We start from the raw sequence: 20,352 nt of genomic DNA, 5'->3' as shown, positions 1-20,352 counted from the left end.
TCCACAGATAGAAGACAAAGGAAGAACTATCAACATGTTGCCATGGCAGAGGAGATGGGGAGTTGCATTCTGGGCTATCTCCTGGCAACCATTTGACAAGGAGCTGCTCTTGACATTGAATTAAAGGCACGGAACAAATCACTTGGGGATCATTTGCAAGAGAACTTTAATCAAGCTTACGTTGATGCTTTAAGAGAAGCCCAGATTTATTAATAGAAAATAAATAAATATAATTTTAGGCTTCCCTCACTGGACCTTCCTCAGTCTGACTAGTTATGAGAGCAATAAAGGTTTTGCTCATAAAAGAGCCTTCCACTTTAATTTTCTTAAAGCAGCATGTCCAATGCCAAGGAAAGATTAGCCTTGTTTGCAGATGCCTCTACCTGGGGGTCAAACCATGGAGATGGTAAATGTGAGATACATTCTGGAAGCAGTTGCCAATAATTTTGCCTTTGCCTAATGAAAAGAAGAAATTCTCATTTAGAAAGAGGAACACCATATGTAGTGGATCAGGTGAGTAATTCATCCTGGCTTACCTGGAACTTTCCTGGTTTTAGCATTGAACGTCCAAATCCTAGGAAACCTGGGACAGTTTGCCAGGACTGCCTGTCTTTTAAAAGGGAAAATCCCACATCTCAATTATTTCAGTCTATTTGGATGGCTGTCATGAAATTCCATATACTGGGTAGCTTAATTAAGAGCCCAGTATCAGGATATCAGGCACCATTGTGGTTAGGCTCCGGTTAGTCTTGGCTTGTAGATGGCTGCCTTTTTGGTATTTCCTACATAAGAAAGAATGGGGGGGGTGTTGATTTTGAGAGCACTCTGGTTTCTTCTTACAAAAATAATAAGCTCATCATGAGGATTCTGTACTCATTATCTCATCTGATTACCTCCCAAAGTATATGAATTTGGGGGAACACATAGAGTCCATAACATGAGGCAAACTGGAACAGTTAGTCACCTCTGGAAGACCCATCTTCCCCATTGGTCACCTTTGTAATATTTTCTTAGAAATAGAGAATACACTTCTCCAACATACAGATGTATTTCCTTTTCCTTTCTCCTTTTAACTTTCTCATTGTCCTAGCCCAATTTGGATAAGCATCAAATGTACAATTATCTGCTTGCATCTAAGGTAATTAACCAATGACCTGTCTATCTTGTAAACACAGTGTCAAACACACCTCAACCAGGAAAGTTCCAGGTAAACCAGGATGAATTACTCACCTGATTCACAGTCTTTCTTGACCCTCTTGTCAGCAGTCTGTGTTCTGTTCTAAAGGGTCTAAAGCACAGTTGGTGCTTAATAAATAATGAGAAGGATAGTCTAACTATATTTGTCCTCAAAGCTCTTTCCTTGCCTGTGTATCTTTTACAGTCTAGGCCTGTACCTTCTCGACTCTGAGGCCAACATGTATCCTGCTGCCTCTGATGAAAATATCAGGGCTGTATGATAGTATCTTCACCCACACCCTTTCCAGACACCATTCTTTGCAAAGGGATTGGTGGTTCTTGGCTGGCTAAAATCTCAGAGCCAGGTTTTTATGTTAGAGACCCAGGAGATACAGACACCAAAGAGCAGAGGTTCTCAACAATGGCTGCAAAATGGAATCACTGAGGAATTTGAAAATAATTCCCATGGTTGGTGCCCACCCTGAAAAATTAACTCAGAATCTCTAGAGATGGGGGCTGAGCATAAGCATTTAAAAAGTCTCCCTGGGTTTCCCCTACATTCAGTCAAGATTGAAAACTACTGGCCTGAAGGATTGTCTAGGACTAAGATGAGCTACAGAACATAAATGATTCTAGGAAAATTTATATTTCCCAGTATAAAACCCATAGATGCTAGCATTGCTTTAGTTAAAAAAATCTTGCCTTCTGTTTTTAAACATATACTGTACTTTTGGGGGGGTGGGGATGTGTACCAGGGATTGAACTCAGGGGTACTTGATCACTGAGCCACATCCCCAGCCCTTTTTTTTAACTTAGAGACAGGGTCTCACTGAGTTGCTTAGTGCCTTGGTTTTGCTGGGGCTGGCTTTGAACTCATGAGCCTCCTGCCTCCGCCTCCTGAGCAACAGTGCCCAGCTGCACTTATTTTTAATTATGAGAATTATACACAAATTACCTTTGAAAAGCTTCAGAAGTTTAAAAGTTCATAGGTAGAATTTTTTTTGAAAGCAAAAAATCATTCTTTCTTGCTCCTATTCCAGAAGTAAACCTATTGTTAGCATGGGGTATATCCATTCAGACCTATCCTAATATATTTGTATATGTGTATATACACACAGATTTTTTTTACATATATTTGGTAATGCTTTTTACATTGTTTTCAAATTTTCTTCCTCCTTAGACATTAAGTCTTCTATATATTTCTAAGCTACCCTATCTATGTTTACTTTATTCCTCTTAATTGCTTAATCTCCCAAATTGGGAGTCCCATAGGAATGTTCATTTCACATTCCTAGTTAATGGGCACACTCTGTTTCCAGAGTTTTGTTGAAACAGACACTGCAGCTGTTACCAAATGAGGCCCGTTTTACCCCCACCAGTCCTCGTGCATTCTCTTGAAGACCATTCGGAGGGGCTGTCAGGGAACACAGCTGGGTGCTGGTGGACTAGATTTGGTGCAGGGCTTGACTAGATTCAAGAAAGGGCTTTCCTTGGGAGGGCAAAGATCCATGCTGGAATCATGGCCTGGAGTTTTCATGGTCACCTGGGATGACCCTTTTAGTCCAATACCACTTGTATCTTGCCGAGCAGGCAGAGACTTCCCAGCCTCTGAGCCTGGCCCACAGGTGTTCCCCTGTGGAGTGAGACTGTGCCCCAGCCTGAGTTTCTTTGGGGCATTCTGGCCAGTCTGGATGTGGACCTGAGATTGTCTCTTGCATGGGGCCTGGAAGCTGAGTTTGTGGTCCTGGCTCTGTGGACATGCTGCAGGCTGCAGGCAGGGCTCTTTGCTCACATCAGAACACCTGACTAGTGACAGAGGGTGGATAACATGGCCCCCTCTGAGACTTTTGGCAGAAGTCTGGGCAGTTTTAGAGGAGACAATCTCTGGCGTTTCAATAGCTTTCTTCCTAAAGAGGGCAGGGTTCTGCCCTGAGTGCCTTGATGCTGGATGGATGGTGCCAGGGATGGTCACATCCTGTTTTTTCTGGATCCCAGGACCTGAGTGGAGTCCAAGTTCGGGTCTCTGAAAGGGATGTTCGCTAGTGAAGGTAAGACTCTCATCCGAGTTCTGAACACGTGGCTCAAACACAGAGCCCAGAACACACTTCGTCCTGGTCGTGTGGATGGGCAATGGCCTGCTGGGTTTCTGGAGGAAAAGACAAACACAGGAAACTTTCCTGAGTCCCTGCTCTCTCTCAAGCACCAACAAGGCCCACCTAAACAGGAATTCGGCTATAGAACATAGAGTGGAAGAGGAAGACAAGTCATCAGCCCGGGAAAAGATAAGGGGTGCTCCACCTCCATGGCGATCAGCCAAAGATCCATTACAAGAATGACTTGACATGTTTCAGGGCATATTGGGAAATATCCCGTTCTTAATTGGAGGTCTCATGCATTGAGATGGACAGGGCTCTTTTGTGTGTTCTTCCATGGGATGTCCATGGCTAATGCTCCTTTCAGCAGAGTGTGACTACAGAGGAGTTGACCCACAGAAGTTGAGAGTGTTGCCCCACTTTCAGTAGGAATATGACTGCATTGGACATTGTCTCCTTTGAGAAGTTGGAGTCAACTCTGCCTCCATGAGCCCATGTACCACATCATGGGGAATATGAAAAAAATACCACACAAAATTGGAAAGAGCAAATGTGAAAAACATCCAAGCTTGTGTCCCATTGGGTTTAAATGTTGATAGCAAATCCCTCAGGCAGAAGGGCCATGGAGAAGAACATATCAGGCTTATCCAGGACACCAAAAGAGCAGGCAACCATGTTTTACTCACCCTTAGAAAGGCACTGGGTTCTGTCACTTCCTTCCATTTGTGTTGCTGCCTCTCCTGGGGTCTCCTATTGGTACTCCATTGCCACAGTCCGGCTGCAGCAAAATAACCAGGGGGTGATGAGCAACTTGTGTAGATTGATACAGCAGGAGTGGAAGCCGTTTATTGTAAGACAACAGAGGTATTTATACATTCCACACAGCTTATCTAATTAACATAAACTAGATACAGCAGTCAACCTATAAGGAATCTCCACACTTAATGGCTTACTGGCGTTACTTCACAAACCACTCCCTCTGGCATTTCGCCAGGCACCATCCAGACTTGTTTACAGACTCTACTATTCGATGTCTGGAGTAGAGCATTCCCCTGTTCCTCTTCTTGCCTGCAGAACACATGATGGTATTTGGATGGATGCAGAGGAGGGAGTGAAATGAGAGGTGTCCGTTTTCTTAGTGTCTCCTGTGCTACCCTGGGATCTCCCCCAAGTCTGTTCCTTTCCTCCTACAACACCCAGTCCCTACGTTCAGCCAGCCCTTCTCATTTACCACTAAGTGGTTCCAGGTGGACACATTGCCTTTGTGTTCATGTAACTAGTGCTGCCCTGACTCCCTCCCCTTTCTGAATTGAATGCACAGGAGAATGAGCTGCAGGCTGCGGCTTTGTGATGTAAAATCCTTGTCTATCTCTCTCCATTGACCCAGTCATTAGCTGCACGTGGATGTGTAGAGATGACTGTGTGGAGAAGGAGAGACACCACCCCCCTGGAGTTTTGTCCCCGAGGCTTGGATCTCACCTTCCCCAACCCTCACCTCTGTACCTGGACCTTGGCTGGCTGCTCACAGCCCTCTGTGTTCTGGAAATTCTCAGGCTTGCTTGGTGCCTGGTTCTCCTTCTTCTTCTTTGGGCCCAAGGGTTGTGGGGCCAGTGCACCATCCCAGCACTTGATGGGGCAACTTCTGCTCTTGCAGTGTGTCCAAAAGCCCCACAGTACTTGCACTTTAGCTGTCAGTGGAAAATCACAAGTTGTGAGGAGACAGCACACCCATAAGCAGCTCTGCCCTTTTACAGACAAAGAGAGATTTTAAGTCTTACTTTCCTCTTATTTTAGGTCAGGCACTCAGGCCTGTGAACCATGAATTTCTAAGGTTTTTAAAGTCCTAGAACACGTTTGTGGAATCACTTATTATACAGAGGCACTGGAAGGAAGGTTTGGATGTTGCAACTTAAAGACACTGGGCCAGGTTTCAACAACAGGACAAATGTTGGGATGCATGGGTTTCAAGTGGTTCCATAAGATGCCTCCTCTCATCCTAGGAAAGGACTAAACAGAGAGGAGTTGCCAGGGCAGGTCCTCATGGGTTGGAAAGGGACAATTGGGTGGTAGAGGCAATCTGAGAAAATGTAACCGAGATTCTGACCTGTGTCGCCCCCTGGCTTCTCATTGCCAAGCCTGAAATGATGTTTTGTAAAAAGAAAAAAAAAAAAAAAAAAAAAGAAAAAGTACTCACAAGGCCACCAAACACCAGGAAGTAGGAATTCCAGACTCAAACCTGCCTCCCTAAGGATAGGCTCCTAGGGGGGTTTATAGGATAAAGAAGCAGGTGGTCTAAGGCATAGGGAAAGGGGCTTACACGTAAGGAAAAGTAAAATTGGTTTTCTGCACATGTATAATCAAACCTCATGATACTTCCTAGAATGAATGTTAGAAAATGGCATCATTAGCACTCTGAGGGTCACGTTTTTGGCCTTCTGATTTCTAAAGGTCCTCCCTCCATACTTCAACAGGCTCAAGGGAAGGGTCGGTGACTTTAACCAGTTGGAGAGAGACAAAGGCTACCTCAAGGTTCCTGAAATCAACTGAGGCTACTGTTACCATTGTGAACCCCATGGCAGAGGTGTGGTGCTCAGAAAAGCTAACAGGAGCACACTGCTTAGCTATGTGGGATAAGGGCAAGTAACTAAAAGCAAGTGAAGCTAGAGGGTTTATTCAGGTTTTCTCTCAGTTTTACTCCCCTTGACAACAGGTTAATGCTACTCTGGGCCCATGTGAAAGTAGTTTTTCTAGAATAAATGTCTAAAAGAGTTTTACTGAGTAGTAATGTTTACATGTTTGAAAAATTGTAGCAACTGCCAAATAGCCTCTCAAAAGACCAAATTTTTACCTTTTTACCTGCTGTGAGCACCCTGCTCCTTCCTCTCTAAGGGCCTCTGCATTTGTTATCCCTCTCATTGAGCTGCTTGACCTTTACTCATCTTTCAGATCAGCTCAAGCTTTGCTTCCTTGTAGAGACTTTCTCACCTCATCAGTTCCTGCTGTTGTATCCAATACTGTCAGAATATCAAGCTGGTCAATGCATTAACTGTATCTATACATTAATTATGGGATTGCTTCATTAATATCTAGCTTCCTGGGTTGGTTTTGTTGTAGGGACTGATGAGGCAAAGCACCAAAGATAGCAGAAAACAGTTTTATTTAGCTGCATCCAGGTTCAGAGGGCACAGCTTTTGCTGTAATCAATCAATCCTCTGAACCCTGATTTCAGGTAGTTTTAGAGTTTTATATGTAGCATGTAAGGGGAGGGGCTCAGAAGTTCATGTCTGCAGAATTCACACAAAAGCAGCTTTTTCTTTTACTGTTATGGGCAAGTTAACCCTTCAAGGACAGCACCTGAGAAGAGGAGAGCTTCTTCTCCCCTTTCTTCCCTCCCCCTGCCAGCTGTTACCATGGAGCCCAATTGGCAACTTCTCTTATCTTAAAAATGTAGACATCTCTGTGAAGCCCAGCTCAAGGCCAGAGGCCTAGTTTGCACATTTTTACAAACTACTATACTGGATATGTTTGTGAAAAACTAGTAAGGGGGTGTTCAGCTCCTGTAGTGCTGGTATCTTCTTGGCCAGCAGCCAAGTAAAACAGGGTGACATGAAAATAGGAAGTTTATCTACATTGAACTCTTTTGCAGAGACTCTTTTGCTCATAGTCCTAAAATCAGCCATGGTGAAGATTTCTGGAGAAGCCCAGTTAAAACTTTTCTGTGGAGAAAGTGGGTGCAACTTCTACTTAATTCTCCATTTCACCCTCCTGCAGACCCACTCCTTGCCCTTCTCTGTGCCCTGGAGGTTGGACCTGGGCTCCTTGTCAGTTGGCTTCTGGTTGAGGTGGACCACTGGGAAGCACTTGGGAGAGTGGAAAGCATTTTTTCTTTGGGGGCTGTGATTGATGCATCCTTTAATTCTATAAGGCATTCCAAAATGTGAATTCTGGAATTTCCTTTCATAATTTGGAAAAACCACACACAAACTCCAATACTTAATTATAGAACCCAGTGATAACCTGTCATACCTTAGACATCCTGCCATAGAGAACTTGGAGAAACTGACACCAAATGACTGTCTTTCAGATCCAGATGATTCCTGCTATTATCAGTAGTCATATTCAATTAAGTTGCAGCTAATACGGAATTGGCAAATCCCAAACAGTGGATTCTCCTAAGAGTATAAAGGCTGGGCTCCTCTAGAGTCTGGTCACAACACTTTTTGTCTGCCAATCAATCCACAACCTTGTTCTCTGTTTAAAGGCACCTCATTTAATATATATTGTTGTTTCATGAATGTTGAACTCACAGCTATCAGTACCATGACTCATACCTACATGAGGCTTACAGAGCACATGTGTTTTCTCATAAGGCCTAACCCTGCCTTCTCAGCCTTAGGAACACTAAAGAGTGCTTTAACCCTATGATTTGGGGGCTGTTTTAAGCAACAAAATTATCATCCAGGACATGAAAATGTGCCAATATATAGATCATGGAAAGGATACTCGTTTACAGTATGAAATGAGAAGGCAGAATGTCAGCTTCACTACAGCTGGGGACTGTGGTGAGGGGAAGCCTTAGAATTTTTTGTTACTCTGTGCATGTCTGTGAATGACCCCAAAATGATCAAGTATTGATTTTTGAAGTTGCAAATACATTTTAGCAAGTAGGCAAATTCACAAATACAGAACCTGTAAACAATGAGAATTTGACTGTATTTTGTTTGACTAGCATGTTGGTGCCAAAAAAAAAATTGTGTTGGCCTGTTCAAGATTGCTGATGCCTCCTCCAGCTTACCACATTTCCCACCACTCCCAGTTGTTTACCGCTGACTGCTTCACACATTTATCTTCCCTCCCTGGCTAAGGGGCATGAGGCACATGAATCTGCGGCTTCTGGGAGGTAAAAGGCCTCTTCTTCAGGGGTGGATCTGATGATACACTGTCTTCTGTGTTACACTGGTCCCAGTGAAAGGGTAAAGTAAAGATCAAGGGCAGATTTAGAGGGAAAGGAAGTTACAGAAAACAACACAGCAGGGATAGGGACAAGGACTCAGCTCCCATCTTCTACTCAGCTCATGAGGAGCCCATTTCTAGGCTCCTGAACTATGCCCATGGAGACAATTTAAAACAAGTTTACATTTCTAGACATCTGGGAGGAAATTCTTTTGATAACTATTTTGCTTTGTTTCAAGGTAAAATGATGATAAAATAGCATAGCATCACCTGGAACATGAGATACTGTGTACTTCTAGTTTCTGACTTTCCACCCCAAAGTTGTCACCAGAGAGACTTTCCTAAAAGGCCAATGGGATCACATACCCCTTGCACTCTTTCTTGATCCTGCCTGCAATGCACATGCCAGGCTTCTTCGAGGGTCCCTCTACTAGGCTACCTGTTTGTCTGGTAGTTTCCATACAATTGTTAGAGGCATAAAGATTTGGTTCTGAATCCCAGTTTTACCATCTACCAACTCTGTGACCCCAGATGAGTCACTTGACATTTCCAAGACTCAACTCTCCCATCTGTAAAATGGTAATAATAATATTTAGCTTTTATACTTACCGAACTGTTAATACTATTTCCTTTTGAGAAACAGAATGAGGTAAGGTATGAGGAAGAAACTTAGGTTTCAGACATTTAAATTATGGAATCATTTAGTAAGACTGTACATTACTTTTGTCAATAAAGGTGTTTCAAAGGTTGAAAAAATGTCTGGTGACATGGCATAGGATGGTGGCTAGAAGCTCAGACTCTAGAGTCAGTATACCTTGTTTAAATCCAGTTCATCCACTTGCTATGTGACTGCGGGAAAGTTGCTTTCTTTACCTTTCTGTGCCTGTATTACTGATTTGTAAAACAGTGCTTACCTTGTAGCACTATTGTTGTAATGATTAGGTGACATACATGAAGTATCTAGAATGGTACTGCCACATAAATAGTACTTAAGAGTTTGTTGTCCTTGGTAATGGATGGTGAAACACAGCATGAATTGAAAAGCCTGCCATCCTCTGCCCTTGCTGCATATTTCAGAGGGTGGCTATGAGTGTTAAAAAGGCACTTGGTTCATGCTGAGCACATAGTACCTGCTGAATACAAGCAAGTTCCCCTCTCTTCAGCCTTTTTTTCCTTTCAAGGCTCAGTTAAAGGACTTTTTCTTTGGAAAGGCTTTCCCATCTGGGCCACCCCCACATTTTCCTTATTAGGACGCTTTCCACTCTGTAGTGCAGGTTTTCTTTTCTGTTCTGTCCCAGACTCTACAAACTTTGGTGGTAAGAATTGTATTGGTTTTTCCTTATATCTAGTGCTGAGCACAGTGTCTGGCAAATAGCAGGAACTCAATATATGTTTGCTGTACTTTGCATAAATAAATGATCTCCACCTTCAAGCAGTTTACCGGGACTATAGGGTGAATAGATATAAACCTTCAAAGTTTTCTTGTAAAATATGAAGACCTAGTTTTTTATGATATTTTGGGCATGAGGGGAGGATGTGACTGGGCAGCACTGATGCTGAGGTTTCTAGAGACTCAGGAACAGGTTCCTAACCTCTTTGAGATGGGATTTTCTTCCCTGTAAAAGGGTGCACTGTGCCCCATGAAAATGCTTGATAAACACACTGGTGATGAAGTGTCAGCATTTGGGTAGGTCTTCAGTTCTGGAGCTTCTCAGAGGAAAGAAATCAATTGGGGCCCTTGTGGTCCCCTTGGCAATTTGAAAGAGGCAGTATCTGAGTTGTGAAATAAGAGGGTGGGCAGGGATTAGGGAAGTGGAGGGGAGAGCAGACTGTGGGGAGTCATTCTCACACGTGATTGGGCAACTCCCGGATTGAGTGTGAGGCTCTCTGGCTAAACTGTGTCAGAGCTTTCCCGACCCTCTCCTGGTGCGAGAGCCTGTCTATGTGGGGGTGTGACTGACCACTGAACCTGAGGCCAATCACTGACCCTGACCTTGGAGTGCTGCCCCCCTCAACATTCATTAGATGGAAAAAGCTGTCAGTTGGGGGTAAACTGTAGATCTATGGATTCAAACTGATTCTTTCTCTCTTCAAGCTGTACCTTTGCTCTCTGTGGGCACCTGGGTAGAGGCCTAAGTCCTTGGGATTCCTCCAACTGTCCACTAGATGGCCCTCATCCTGTGACTCCTGTGGGTCATTGAGTAAGGGGTCCTGGTTGGAATTTTGGATGTCACTGCAAAAATTGAGGGTTCTTTCAGTCACGAGCCCTGTGCTCCGTGGCCTCCTCTTTGGAAATCCATGTTTCCTCTGGCATACCAGTCCTTGTAGCACTTCTGATCCCATACTGGTACTTGTAGATCCTCCTAGAGCCCTGCATGAGTCATACACTGTGGTCCATTGGGACCTCTAACTCCACTTGAATTAAGTTCCTTTACTCTCCTGTACCATTGAGTGAGGACCACTGTCTAATGTGGGACACCTTTGAGTGTCCTGCGGTCTCCTCTGGCATAGACCTCCCAGTGTTCTCAAGTTTCTCAAAACATGAGAATGAGTTCCTTATGCCTGCCTATTCTGGAAGTTTCTACCCACAGGACTAATCAAGACATTTGCATGTGATCTTTTGACCCTCCCTCTTTCCCCTTTCAAATGTTGCTCCTTATCCTAGTCTTCCCTTCTCTATGATCTAAGTTTTGCTGCTTCTTATTTGAAGGGAAGGGTTCAGAATTTAGAAAACACTTTTATCTTTAAAGCCCTGCTTTCAAGATTATTGTCTTCACCATGGACTTCAAATCTATTTGAATCTTCAAGCTGGACTCTGATTTCTTTGATCTCAGTGGGGTCTGCCTTCCTCAGAAGCAAAGAAAGCCTCTTCTTCAACAGGTGGGGAGTCCTCAGCAACATGATTTACTAAGAAGATAAAGAGCATTCCTTGATTTAAATACTAGTATAAGAGGATAATGAGCCTTCAGCTTTAAAAAAACACCTTAATTATAGATGACTTACAGGAAGAGATGGATATTAGAGGTAAATAAATCTACATATACCCAACTTTAAAAAAATCACACCATAAATGACTACTATAGCTTTGTTTCCTGTCAAATAATTTTTACAAGTTTATTTTGTAAAAAGTTTCTTCTCTGTTTTAAATGCTTCAATTTCTTATCACTTTCAGCATCAAGTTCAATATCCTCTGTGCCTGAAGCTTCAGCTTTATCAGGGGTTGCCAGACCCTCCACCTTCATCTCCCAGGTCACCCTGTGCCCTGTTGCCAAAAAGCCCAATTACATGGAGTCGCCCTGGGGTCCTGCAGACACGCAGCAGTTCCCTGCACAGTTACCAACCTTTCTCAAGGCCTTTCATCCTTTTCCTTCACCTTGCCTTTGCAGCCTAGCCTTCAAGACCCAGCTGAGTTGCGTCAGCCTTGCAGCCTCTGTATCTTGATGTTTTTCCTCTAAACTGGCTGGTGACTCTGTATCCTAGTATTCAGTAATCTGGGTTTCAGTTGTCTGTTTATCTCTAAAATATTTTATCTAGTCCACATATCTTAAATACCATTTATTATGGTTTGAATATAAAATTTCCCCCCAAAAGCTCAAATATTAGGCAATGCAGGAATATTCAGAGGTAAAGTGATTAGATTACAAGAGTTGTAACCTCATCAGTGGATTAAGCCATTTGATGGGTTAATAATGCAGCGGCCATCATCCAAGGGTGGTAACTGTAGGAAAGTGGGGCTTGGCTGGAGAAAATAGGTCACTGGGGTGTGGCCTTGAACTATATCTTGTCCCTGGCTCCCCTCTCTCTGTCTCTGTCTGTCTCTCTTTCTCTCTTTCTGTGTGGTAGGCTCAAGATGGCTATGGTTAGGTCACTCTGATTTGGTATGTAATCATGTTCATAAATATCCTGATTTAGCATATGTACTAAAGGTCATACATATCTGCTTATGAGTACTTGTTCACTTATATAACCCTTTCCCCAGGGTCTGAACTCCTGCTGGACACTTTTTCTCTGCTCCTAGCTGCCACAAGTTAAGCAGCTTTCTTCTACAATGCCTTGCTGCTGTGAGGCTCCCCCATACCTCAAACCCAGAGCAATGGGGTCAGCCAGCCAACACTAGCACCTCTGAAATCACAAACCCCAAATAAACCATCCTTCCCTTAAATTGTCCGCATCAGGTATCTTGGTCACAGGGAAAGAAAGCTGACTAACACACCAATTCTACCAAAGGTATTGCATCTCTAACCACAAATCATGTTGATTGATAGGTTACTGATTTTATCATGAAGAAGCCATTTCTGATATTCACTACTCTAATTAGCATGGTGTTGATGAAAACACAGATATTAGAATGTTTGTCATGGCCTGTCTGATGTAAAACCAAGCTGATCACCTCTGAAACACACATTCTTGACTAGGACAATGGACATACTTAGAGATGATGTTTGAACCAAAGAGCCTATATGTAATCACTCTGATTTGTGATGACATGTTTAAAGCAATTTGCAGACACAGGAGAATGTGCTTCAAGATCTTGAGAACATCTGTTCCAAGGAGCTGTCTTGCTATTGCCAAAGTCTCAGCTTCTGGAATGGACTTTAGAACAGTCTTGAGCTAGAAATGGAGATAGGACCCTGATCTCTATGCCACAGTTTGTGGCCTGGCCTTGAAGCAACATTGCTCATAAGAATACTACTAATCTTTAGAGGATCTTTGTGCATCTTAGATCTTTCCTCCAGGTAGGTGGAGCCAGTGGCAGCTCAGTGAGTAGCAAGTGGGCTGTGTGTGAGTACCCCACTCACTCCCCTAGCCAGCCCAAATGTCCATGTATAGACTTCCATAAAACCTCTCATAAAAAACAGTCCCTACAATCCTTAAATTTTTCTTTTATATCCCCATCTTTTGCAAACTATCTCTGCATTCATTCTCTCCTCCAAAACACACACACACACACACACACACACACACACACACACACACGAAAAGAAGCAATCACCTATCTGCAGAATCAATCATTGAGGAGCAGGCTGGTCTCACTTTATGGATAGCTAAGAAAAATTGTTCTTCCCCTCCTTATGCCCCCTATTTCTCCTACTCTCTTGAAAAGCAAAATGGAAAATTCAGAGTAAGACAGGTTTGTCTTGTGACTTGTTGTATGATAACAAGTTTGAACATAAAAAATTTGAACATAAAAAAATCAAGTGCATGAGGCCCTTATCAATTAAGATGTGTTTAGTGTCAATGAACAGAAAACACAGGTTAAAATGGAACAGATAGAATGAGAATATTTTATCTTACTTAGCAAGAAGTCCTGATGTAGGACAACTGTGGGGCTGAATAGTGGCTCAAACAATATTATCAAAAAACTAGATTCTAGGGCTGGGGTTAGCTCAGTCAGAGAGCAATTGCCTAGCATGCATAGGGTCCTGGGTTTTATTGCCAGTGCAGAAAACAAAAGCAGAACCAGATTCTTCCCACCCTTTCACTTCACCATCCTGTCATAAAAGCTTAGCTCCCTTCCCATTACAAAAGGGCTGCCAGCATTCCAGGCTTCCTATGCAGACATGACAATGCCTAATAGATAAGAGGAATTTTTGTTTAACATGCTTTTTGGTTCCCCTTTCTTCTCTTATTCCCCATTTTCCTTCTGTTTTTTTTTTTCCAGAACTCAATTTTATGCCCATGCTCAGATCCACCCACAAAGGAATTGGGACAATTGGATTGGCTTGAGGCAATACCAACATTCACCCTTGGAGCTGAGATGTCCAAGAAGAAAGGGTTTCTGTAGTCACCTGAGATGTAGGTGGCTGGTGTGGACAATGCAGAAGTGGGACAGGGGCACACTGTGCTTTGTTGAGGAGTTGGTCTTCATTTCATCTGTCACACTATATGTACTCAGTAATAGTCTTGAAACTAGAATCTGTACTTTAAACTGAAACCGTTTTTCATTTACCATTGCTTTCTACTGTGTATCTCCTAAGGATGCCTAAGTGAAAAGGATAAGATCACTTATCTCCCTGTTTCCTCTGGGAAAGACTCTATGGGGTGTCAGCAAGATTGTCTGATGGAACCACTTATAACAGCAGGGCTCAGGCGCTTCTTAGGGACTCAGGTGCATGCTTTTTCAGGAGGCCACAACTGGACCTGAGCAGGGTCCTGATCCAGGAAATCCTAGAGCCAGGGGCTGGGGACACCCCTTCTTATCCCAGGCCACCTGCAGGTTGCTTTCATTGCTGAGTATTGCTGGAAATCCAGGCAGCTTCAGGAGGCATATACATCCTCCCCCCCCCAAAGAGAGTTACTCGCATTTTCCCAAAGTAATCTTGCCCCTGGTAATTTTTATTTTGAACAAGTATTAGATGCTTGCACTGTGACTTGTAGTCTTTGCACTTCACATTACTTTCTATTTTAGTATGGACTGGAAATTCCAAGGTAGTGTCGTGGGATTCCTTGTCTGGAGCACTCTTGAAGATGCTAAAAGAGAAGTGTATGACCAGCTAACCTTTTGAGGTCTCCAAGAGGAACATATAGAGAGAGGGTGTCCACATAGACCAGGCTGGCTGCCCTGCACAGGGGAGGGAAATAGAATTTGTTGTGAGCCTACTGCAGGCCAGGGGTTCTGCAGCCATATCTTTAGTCTGTTCCACAGAATTGACACTTGGGTTCATAACATCCGCCATTTTGCAGGTGTGGAAACTGAGTTTCAAAGAAGGTTGAGGAACTTGCTCTAAGTGGGATTTGAGCCCATGCATGCTGCCTCTAAAAATCTAAGCTTTTACCAGTGCATAATGCCAAGATCTTGCAGAGGTGAATAAGGCTAATTGTCCTAAAGTCCTTGTGCTAAAAGGTGACTGACCTCCATGTTAATGAAACCCCTGAGTCTGGGGCCTCTGTTGCTGTCATAGTCTTACCTTATCTTGGTGGAAGCAACTGGGAAGGCAGGGCAGGCTGTGTGTATGTGGTGTAGTGGTAGGGATGTTGGTGGCAGAGGGACCTACAAGTAAGTTTTGCTGCACACCTTTGATCTCCTTGCTATTCAGTATTTGGAGCAGTTGCTCCCTAGGGACTCTCCCTTTGGGCTTCACAATTGCAGAGAAATTCAGGCTAAAGGCAGGCAGGCTGTGAGTTCTGAGCTTCAAACTAGATCAGGAATAAGAAGATGACAGCTCCCCTCTGAATGAGATGTTCTGGGAGCTGAAAAGACACAATGAATTCCCGGAGATTTTTTTCTCCCTTTTGTCTGAGATGATTTTCTCTTTCCACTGTGAAACCACTGCAGAATCACCTTTTCTGAACCTCACAGTTTGGGTGAGGAAGCAAATTACTTGCTGCCACAGCAACGCCTCTCACTTACCCAATAAGAGGCAGGGAGAAAATCTGGCTCAGGTCTGTGAGGATGAGGAAGTCACACCAGCCAAGAGCCTGTTACTTGTTTATGCACCATGTGCCCAAGGTGCATGCACAAATCAGACACAAATCATCTACTCACTAGCTTGCACAGTCAAGTGGTCACACACCAGGGACAGAGCCCTGACCATCCCTGGGCAAAATAGAGCATCTCTGGGCAGAATCCCTGCATTTGGAATAGTGACAGGATAGTGGTAAGCATTCCAGGGGGCCAGCAACCTCCCTTCTCAAGTTCCTTCATAAAATAAAAAAGCAACATCAACTAATGGTTTTTGAATGTTGGACAACATACCAAATAGGCACTCTACCTTGGCAAGAGTCTGAAAGTAAATATGTCAAAGGGTTACAAGTGATTATTTGCAATGGATGAAATTAGAGGAAATTTTTATTTTTGATGTTTATTTTCTCCAAGGTCTCTAAATTGTGAAATAAGTTCATCTTTTCCATGATTTTTATTGGTGCATTATAATTAAGTTAAATTTTTAAGTAAACAAATGAATGCATGCCCATGGTAAACAAAACTAGATAATGAATAAGATATGCAGTCAGTTCTCCAGAGCAAATCATCAAGAAAGAAGTGCAGGAGCGAAATTTGGCTTTGTCAACGAGTGACCATGTTCAAGCTCATGTTGTGTTTTGTTTTTGTGGTACTGGGGATTGAACTCAGAGCCACTCTACCACTGAGCTACATTCCCAGGCCTTGGTCTATTTTTGAGACAGGGTCTTGGCAAATTTCTCTGGCTGGCCTTAAATTTGTGATCCTCCTGCCTCAGCCTCCCAAGTTGCTGAAATAATAGGCATGAGCCACCATGCCCAACCTAAAGCTCAAGTTTTAAGTGCCATTCCTCTAACTTCCAATTTTCATCTTTAGTTGGCCCACTCTCCTGAACTCAAGATTTGGATTTACAACTGTATATTCATCTCCACTTGGATATTTTACAGATTCTCTAAGTTAACATGCCTCCAACATAGTTCCTAATCATCCCTACAACCCTCAGACCAAATCTGCTTCTTTTGAAGCTCTTCCCCTTCTCCAATGGAAGTTCCATCTTTCCAACTGTTCAGACCAAAACCTTTGGTGTTATTCTCAACTTGCCACTTTCTCTCACATGTTACATCCATCCTGTCTGTAAATCTGGCTGGCATATATATCTCATAGCTTGTCATCTCATATAATCCAGTAGTTCTCTTCACTGCCCCTGCTACTAGGAACCATGCAACCACCCTCTACTGCCTGGATTTCTGCAGCCATTTCCTGGCTTGCTCCCTTGCATTTTAACGTAATTCTAATAAATAGAGATCTTTTGATGTCTGCTCAAACTTCCTCCAGAGGATCCAGCAAGTTTACAGTGGCCTATAAGATTCTACACCACGTGCTCCTTCCCAGCTCTCTCTGACCTCATCCCCTACCACATCCCTCCCTCTTTTCCAGTCACACTTATCATCTCAGGCTCCATGAATACATCAGATGCACTATAGGCTCAGGGCCTTTGTACTTGCTGTTCCCTCTTCCTGGACTGCTCTTATTCTAAATGTCTGCATGACCACTTCCTTACCTCTTCTAGCTTTTCCTACCAATGCCCCCTTCCCAGTGAAGGCTTCCTGGTTTGAAATCCTTCCACCCCAAATCCAGCTCTCTTTCATCCCCTTTCCTACTATCTTGCTATAGCACTAATAATTATCTAACATTATTGATTTGATTGATGTATGTTGTTTATCATCTCTTGCTCTAATTGGTTGGGAACTTTATGAGTGAGGGATGGTGTGTCTGTTGACACTGCTGTATGCTCTGTGTCTGGGTCAGAGTAGGCACCAGACCAAGGAGGGTACTTATAGGCAGGATGATGTTTCCCCCAAAAGTCTGCATCCTAATCCCCAAAGCCTGTGATTATGTTACCTTACACAGCAAAAGGGACTTTTCAGATGTGACTAAAATAAGGATTTGGGGATAGAAAGATTATCTAGATAGATCCAACATAATCAAAATGTCCTTGTAAGAGGATCGGCCTGAGGGTCAGAGCAGAGATGGAGATGTGAGGATAAAAGCAAGGTTGGAATTATGGGATTGTTGGAAGAGGCCATGAGCCAAGAAATGAAGGCAAACTTTTTTTTTCTTTCAGCAGCCTCAGCAACTTAGCAAGGCCCTAAGCAATGCAGTAAGACCCTGTCTCAAAAAAAAAAGCAAACAAGGTAGGCTGGGGTTATAGTTCAATGGTAAAGCACCCCTGGGTTCAATGCCTTGTACTAAAAAAAAGAATGTACTTGGTAAACAATTCATAGCTTGAATAAAGTGTATGATAAAGTAAGTTTCTCTTCTACCTCAGACTTGCTGTCCTTGGTCTCCCTGCTCAGCTGCAAGCAGATGCCAGTTTATTGGGCATGCTTTCAGAGATTCTATGAATATACATATGGTTGCCCTCTTTGTCCATAAATAGAAGTCTATTATGCACATTGTTTTGCTCATTGCTTTTGTCAGTAAAAGATATGTGAAGATTATTCTTTATCAGCATATAGAAGGAGCAATCATTTTGTTTGTAGCTGTATAATGTTCCATTCCTAGTACAGCAGTGCCTTAATCTGTTTATTCACTTCTCTGGTGATAGAAGTTAGGTTGTATTTAGTCTATTTAGTTCTACAGCCTTTGAATGTAAATACATGCATGCATGCATATCTGAAGGATGAACTCTTAGAAGTGGAATGCAGGGTCAAGGGATAGATACACATTTTATTATAATATTGCTAAATTATCTTCCAAAGAGCATGTACTTACTCTTACCAACACTATAGGAGTCTGTTATCTCATGGTCTTACCAAAATTTTATTACAAATTTTTTATTATTTGTCAACCTAATAGATGCAAAATGACACTGTGAAATTTTGAGGATCACTGCCTTTTATGTGGTCATGAGTCCTATGTATTTATATTTCTTTTTTCCCATGTTTTTATTGGTGTTTTATAATTGTAAGGTGAAATTCATTGGTACATACACAAAATATAACAATATAATTTGGCCAATAAAGTCCCCAGTATTCCCCCCGCCACCTCCCTGGTCATTTTCCTCTACCAATCTCTCTTCAATTTTCATGAGACCGCCCTCACACTATATTTCTATTTATAAGAAATTTCTATTCATGTTTTTGCTTACTTTTTGTTGTTGTTGGTTCCTTGAATTCTTCTTAAAATTGACTTAGAAATAATCTCTACATTAAGAAAGTTAACCTCCTGAGAGTTACTATGTACATATATTCCAGTCTGCAGTTTGTCTGTTTTATTTTACTCATGATATTTGTAACCATGTAAAACTTTAATTTCATCAAGTCAAATACATCAATAACTTCCTTTATGGCTTCTGGCCTTTGCATATTGCTTCAAATAGCACTCTATGTTCATGTGTTACAAAAGTCTTATATTCTGTTATTCTCTGTTCTAATGCTTTTATAATTATGATCTTGTATGTTTAAATCCATGCTCACCTGGAATATCATTACTTGAGGGATTCAGTTCTTTTGCCCCAATATTGGCACCCAGTTGTCCCAAAACATTATTGGAAGATTTGTCCTCTCCTCCCCCAGGTTGAGGTGCCATCTTTATTGAAAAACAAAATTTTCAGAAGTTTTTGTGTCTACTTTGGGGCTCTTTTCTATTAAATTGAATTGAACTGCCTGTCTACTACCCAATTCACTACTCATGTAATTTTGTTAATTATTGTGGTTTTAACAGTCCATTTTATTGCCTGCTAGGATTTGTCTTCTCTCATTTCTTTCTTTTTGGAAAATTGCTGTTTATTTTAGGATGTTTATTTTTCCATACAAACTTCAGAATCAGCTTGTTATATTCTAAAAAAAAAAGCCCTTGTTTCCTGTTGGTATTTTCACTGGGAAACATTGTATTTATAGATTAATTTATGGTACACTAACATATTCACAGTGCTCATATAGCCTTTTAAATTGGTTTAAAATGTCATTTTATTATAAATGTAATACATGTTCACTGCCAAAAAACAAAAATTCTGGCAATTCTGTAATGTGTGAGGTAGAGTACAAAAGTCCCATTTTTTTCCCTTCTAACTCTTCCCTTAGAGACAACCCCCTGTTAATATTGAGGTGTTGTTGCTCTTAAGGTGAATTTAATAATTACATTTGTGTACATGTATGCACATACATCTTTGCAGGCAGATCTTTTGTTATATAGCTATTTCTAACTTTATATAACAAACCATTTCTAACCCAGATCGTCAATCCCTGACGATCTACCTTACTCTTGAAGATCACATTATGGCCCACTGTATGGGAAAATTGGGATACCACAACTAATTTACCCATTTCCCCTGGATGAATATTTTCTTCATTTCTCCAGTTTTACTTAATTATAAATAATGCTGTTTGGGATAACCTGTTGCAGATATCTCAACTACATAAATTCCAGGAAATAGGACAATTGGGTCAAAGTCAAAAGTTCTTTCAATGATGAAGTATCATGATATAGAAATGGCCTCTCCATCAAAGAGCAATTTGTCTGAGAATGTCCCCCTCTCAAGTACTATCTTCCCCAGGCCCAAATGGTGGCTGCTGCCATTTATCTAGAACTCAGGAGTCCTGGGGGAGTTCTCAATCCATTTAGAAATGCTTATAGGTCCAGTCCTTGGATGAGTGAATGAAATTAACAAGGTCTGGTTACAGAGAGTCTTGGTCCCACCCATGGGGCTGGCACTGAAAGTTTAGAAAA

General features: G+C 42.2%; 1 protein-coding gene across 1 annotated transcript; it reads right to left on the bottom strand.

Moving 5' to 3' along the window:
• Window positions 1–2,593: 2,593 nt before the first annotated feature.
• LOC143388731 (protein FAM90A26-like) lies at window positions 2,594–14,899 on the bottom strand. Its single transcript, XM_076842304.2, has 3 exons — window positions 14,824–14,899; window positions 4,773–4,957; window positions 2,594–3,322 (listed from the first exon to the last, which is right to left on the bottom strand). The coding sequence occupies exons 1-3, from the start codon at window positions 14,897–14,899 to the stop codon at window positions 2,594–2,596; spliced, it is 990 nt and encodes a 329-aa protein (XP_076698419.2).
• Between the last annotated feature and the right edge of the window lie 5,453 nt (window positions 14,900–20,352).

This window comes from Callospermophilus lateralis, unplaced genomic scaffold, assembly GCF_048772815.1.
Source record: "Callospermophilus lateralis isolate mCalLat2 unplaced genomic scaffold, mCalLat2.hap1 Scaffold_205, whole genome shotgun sequence".
Classification (NCBI taxonomy): Eukaryota; Metazoa; Chordata; class Mammalia; order Rodentia; family Sciuridae; genus Callospermophilus; species Callospermophilus lateralis.
This window is presented reverse-complemented; position numbering and strand designations above follow the sequence as displayed.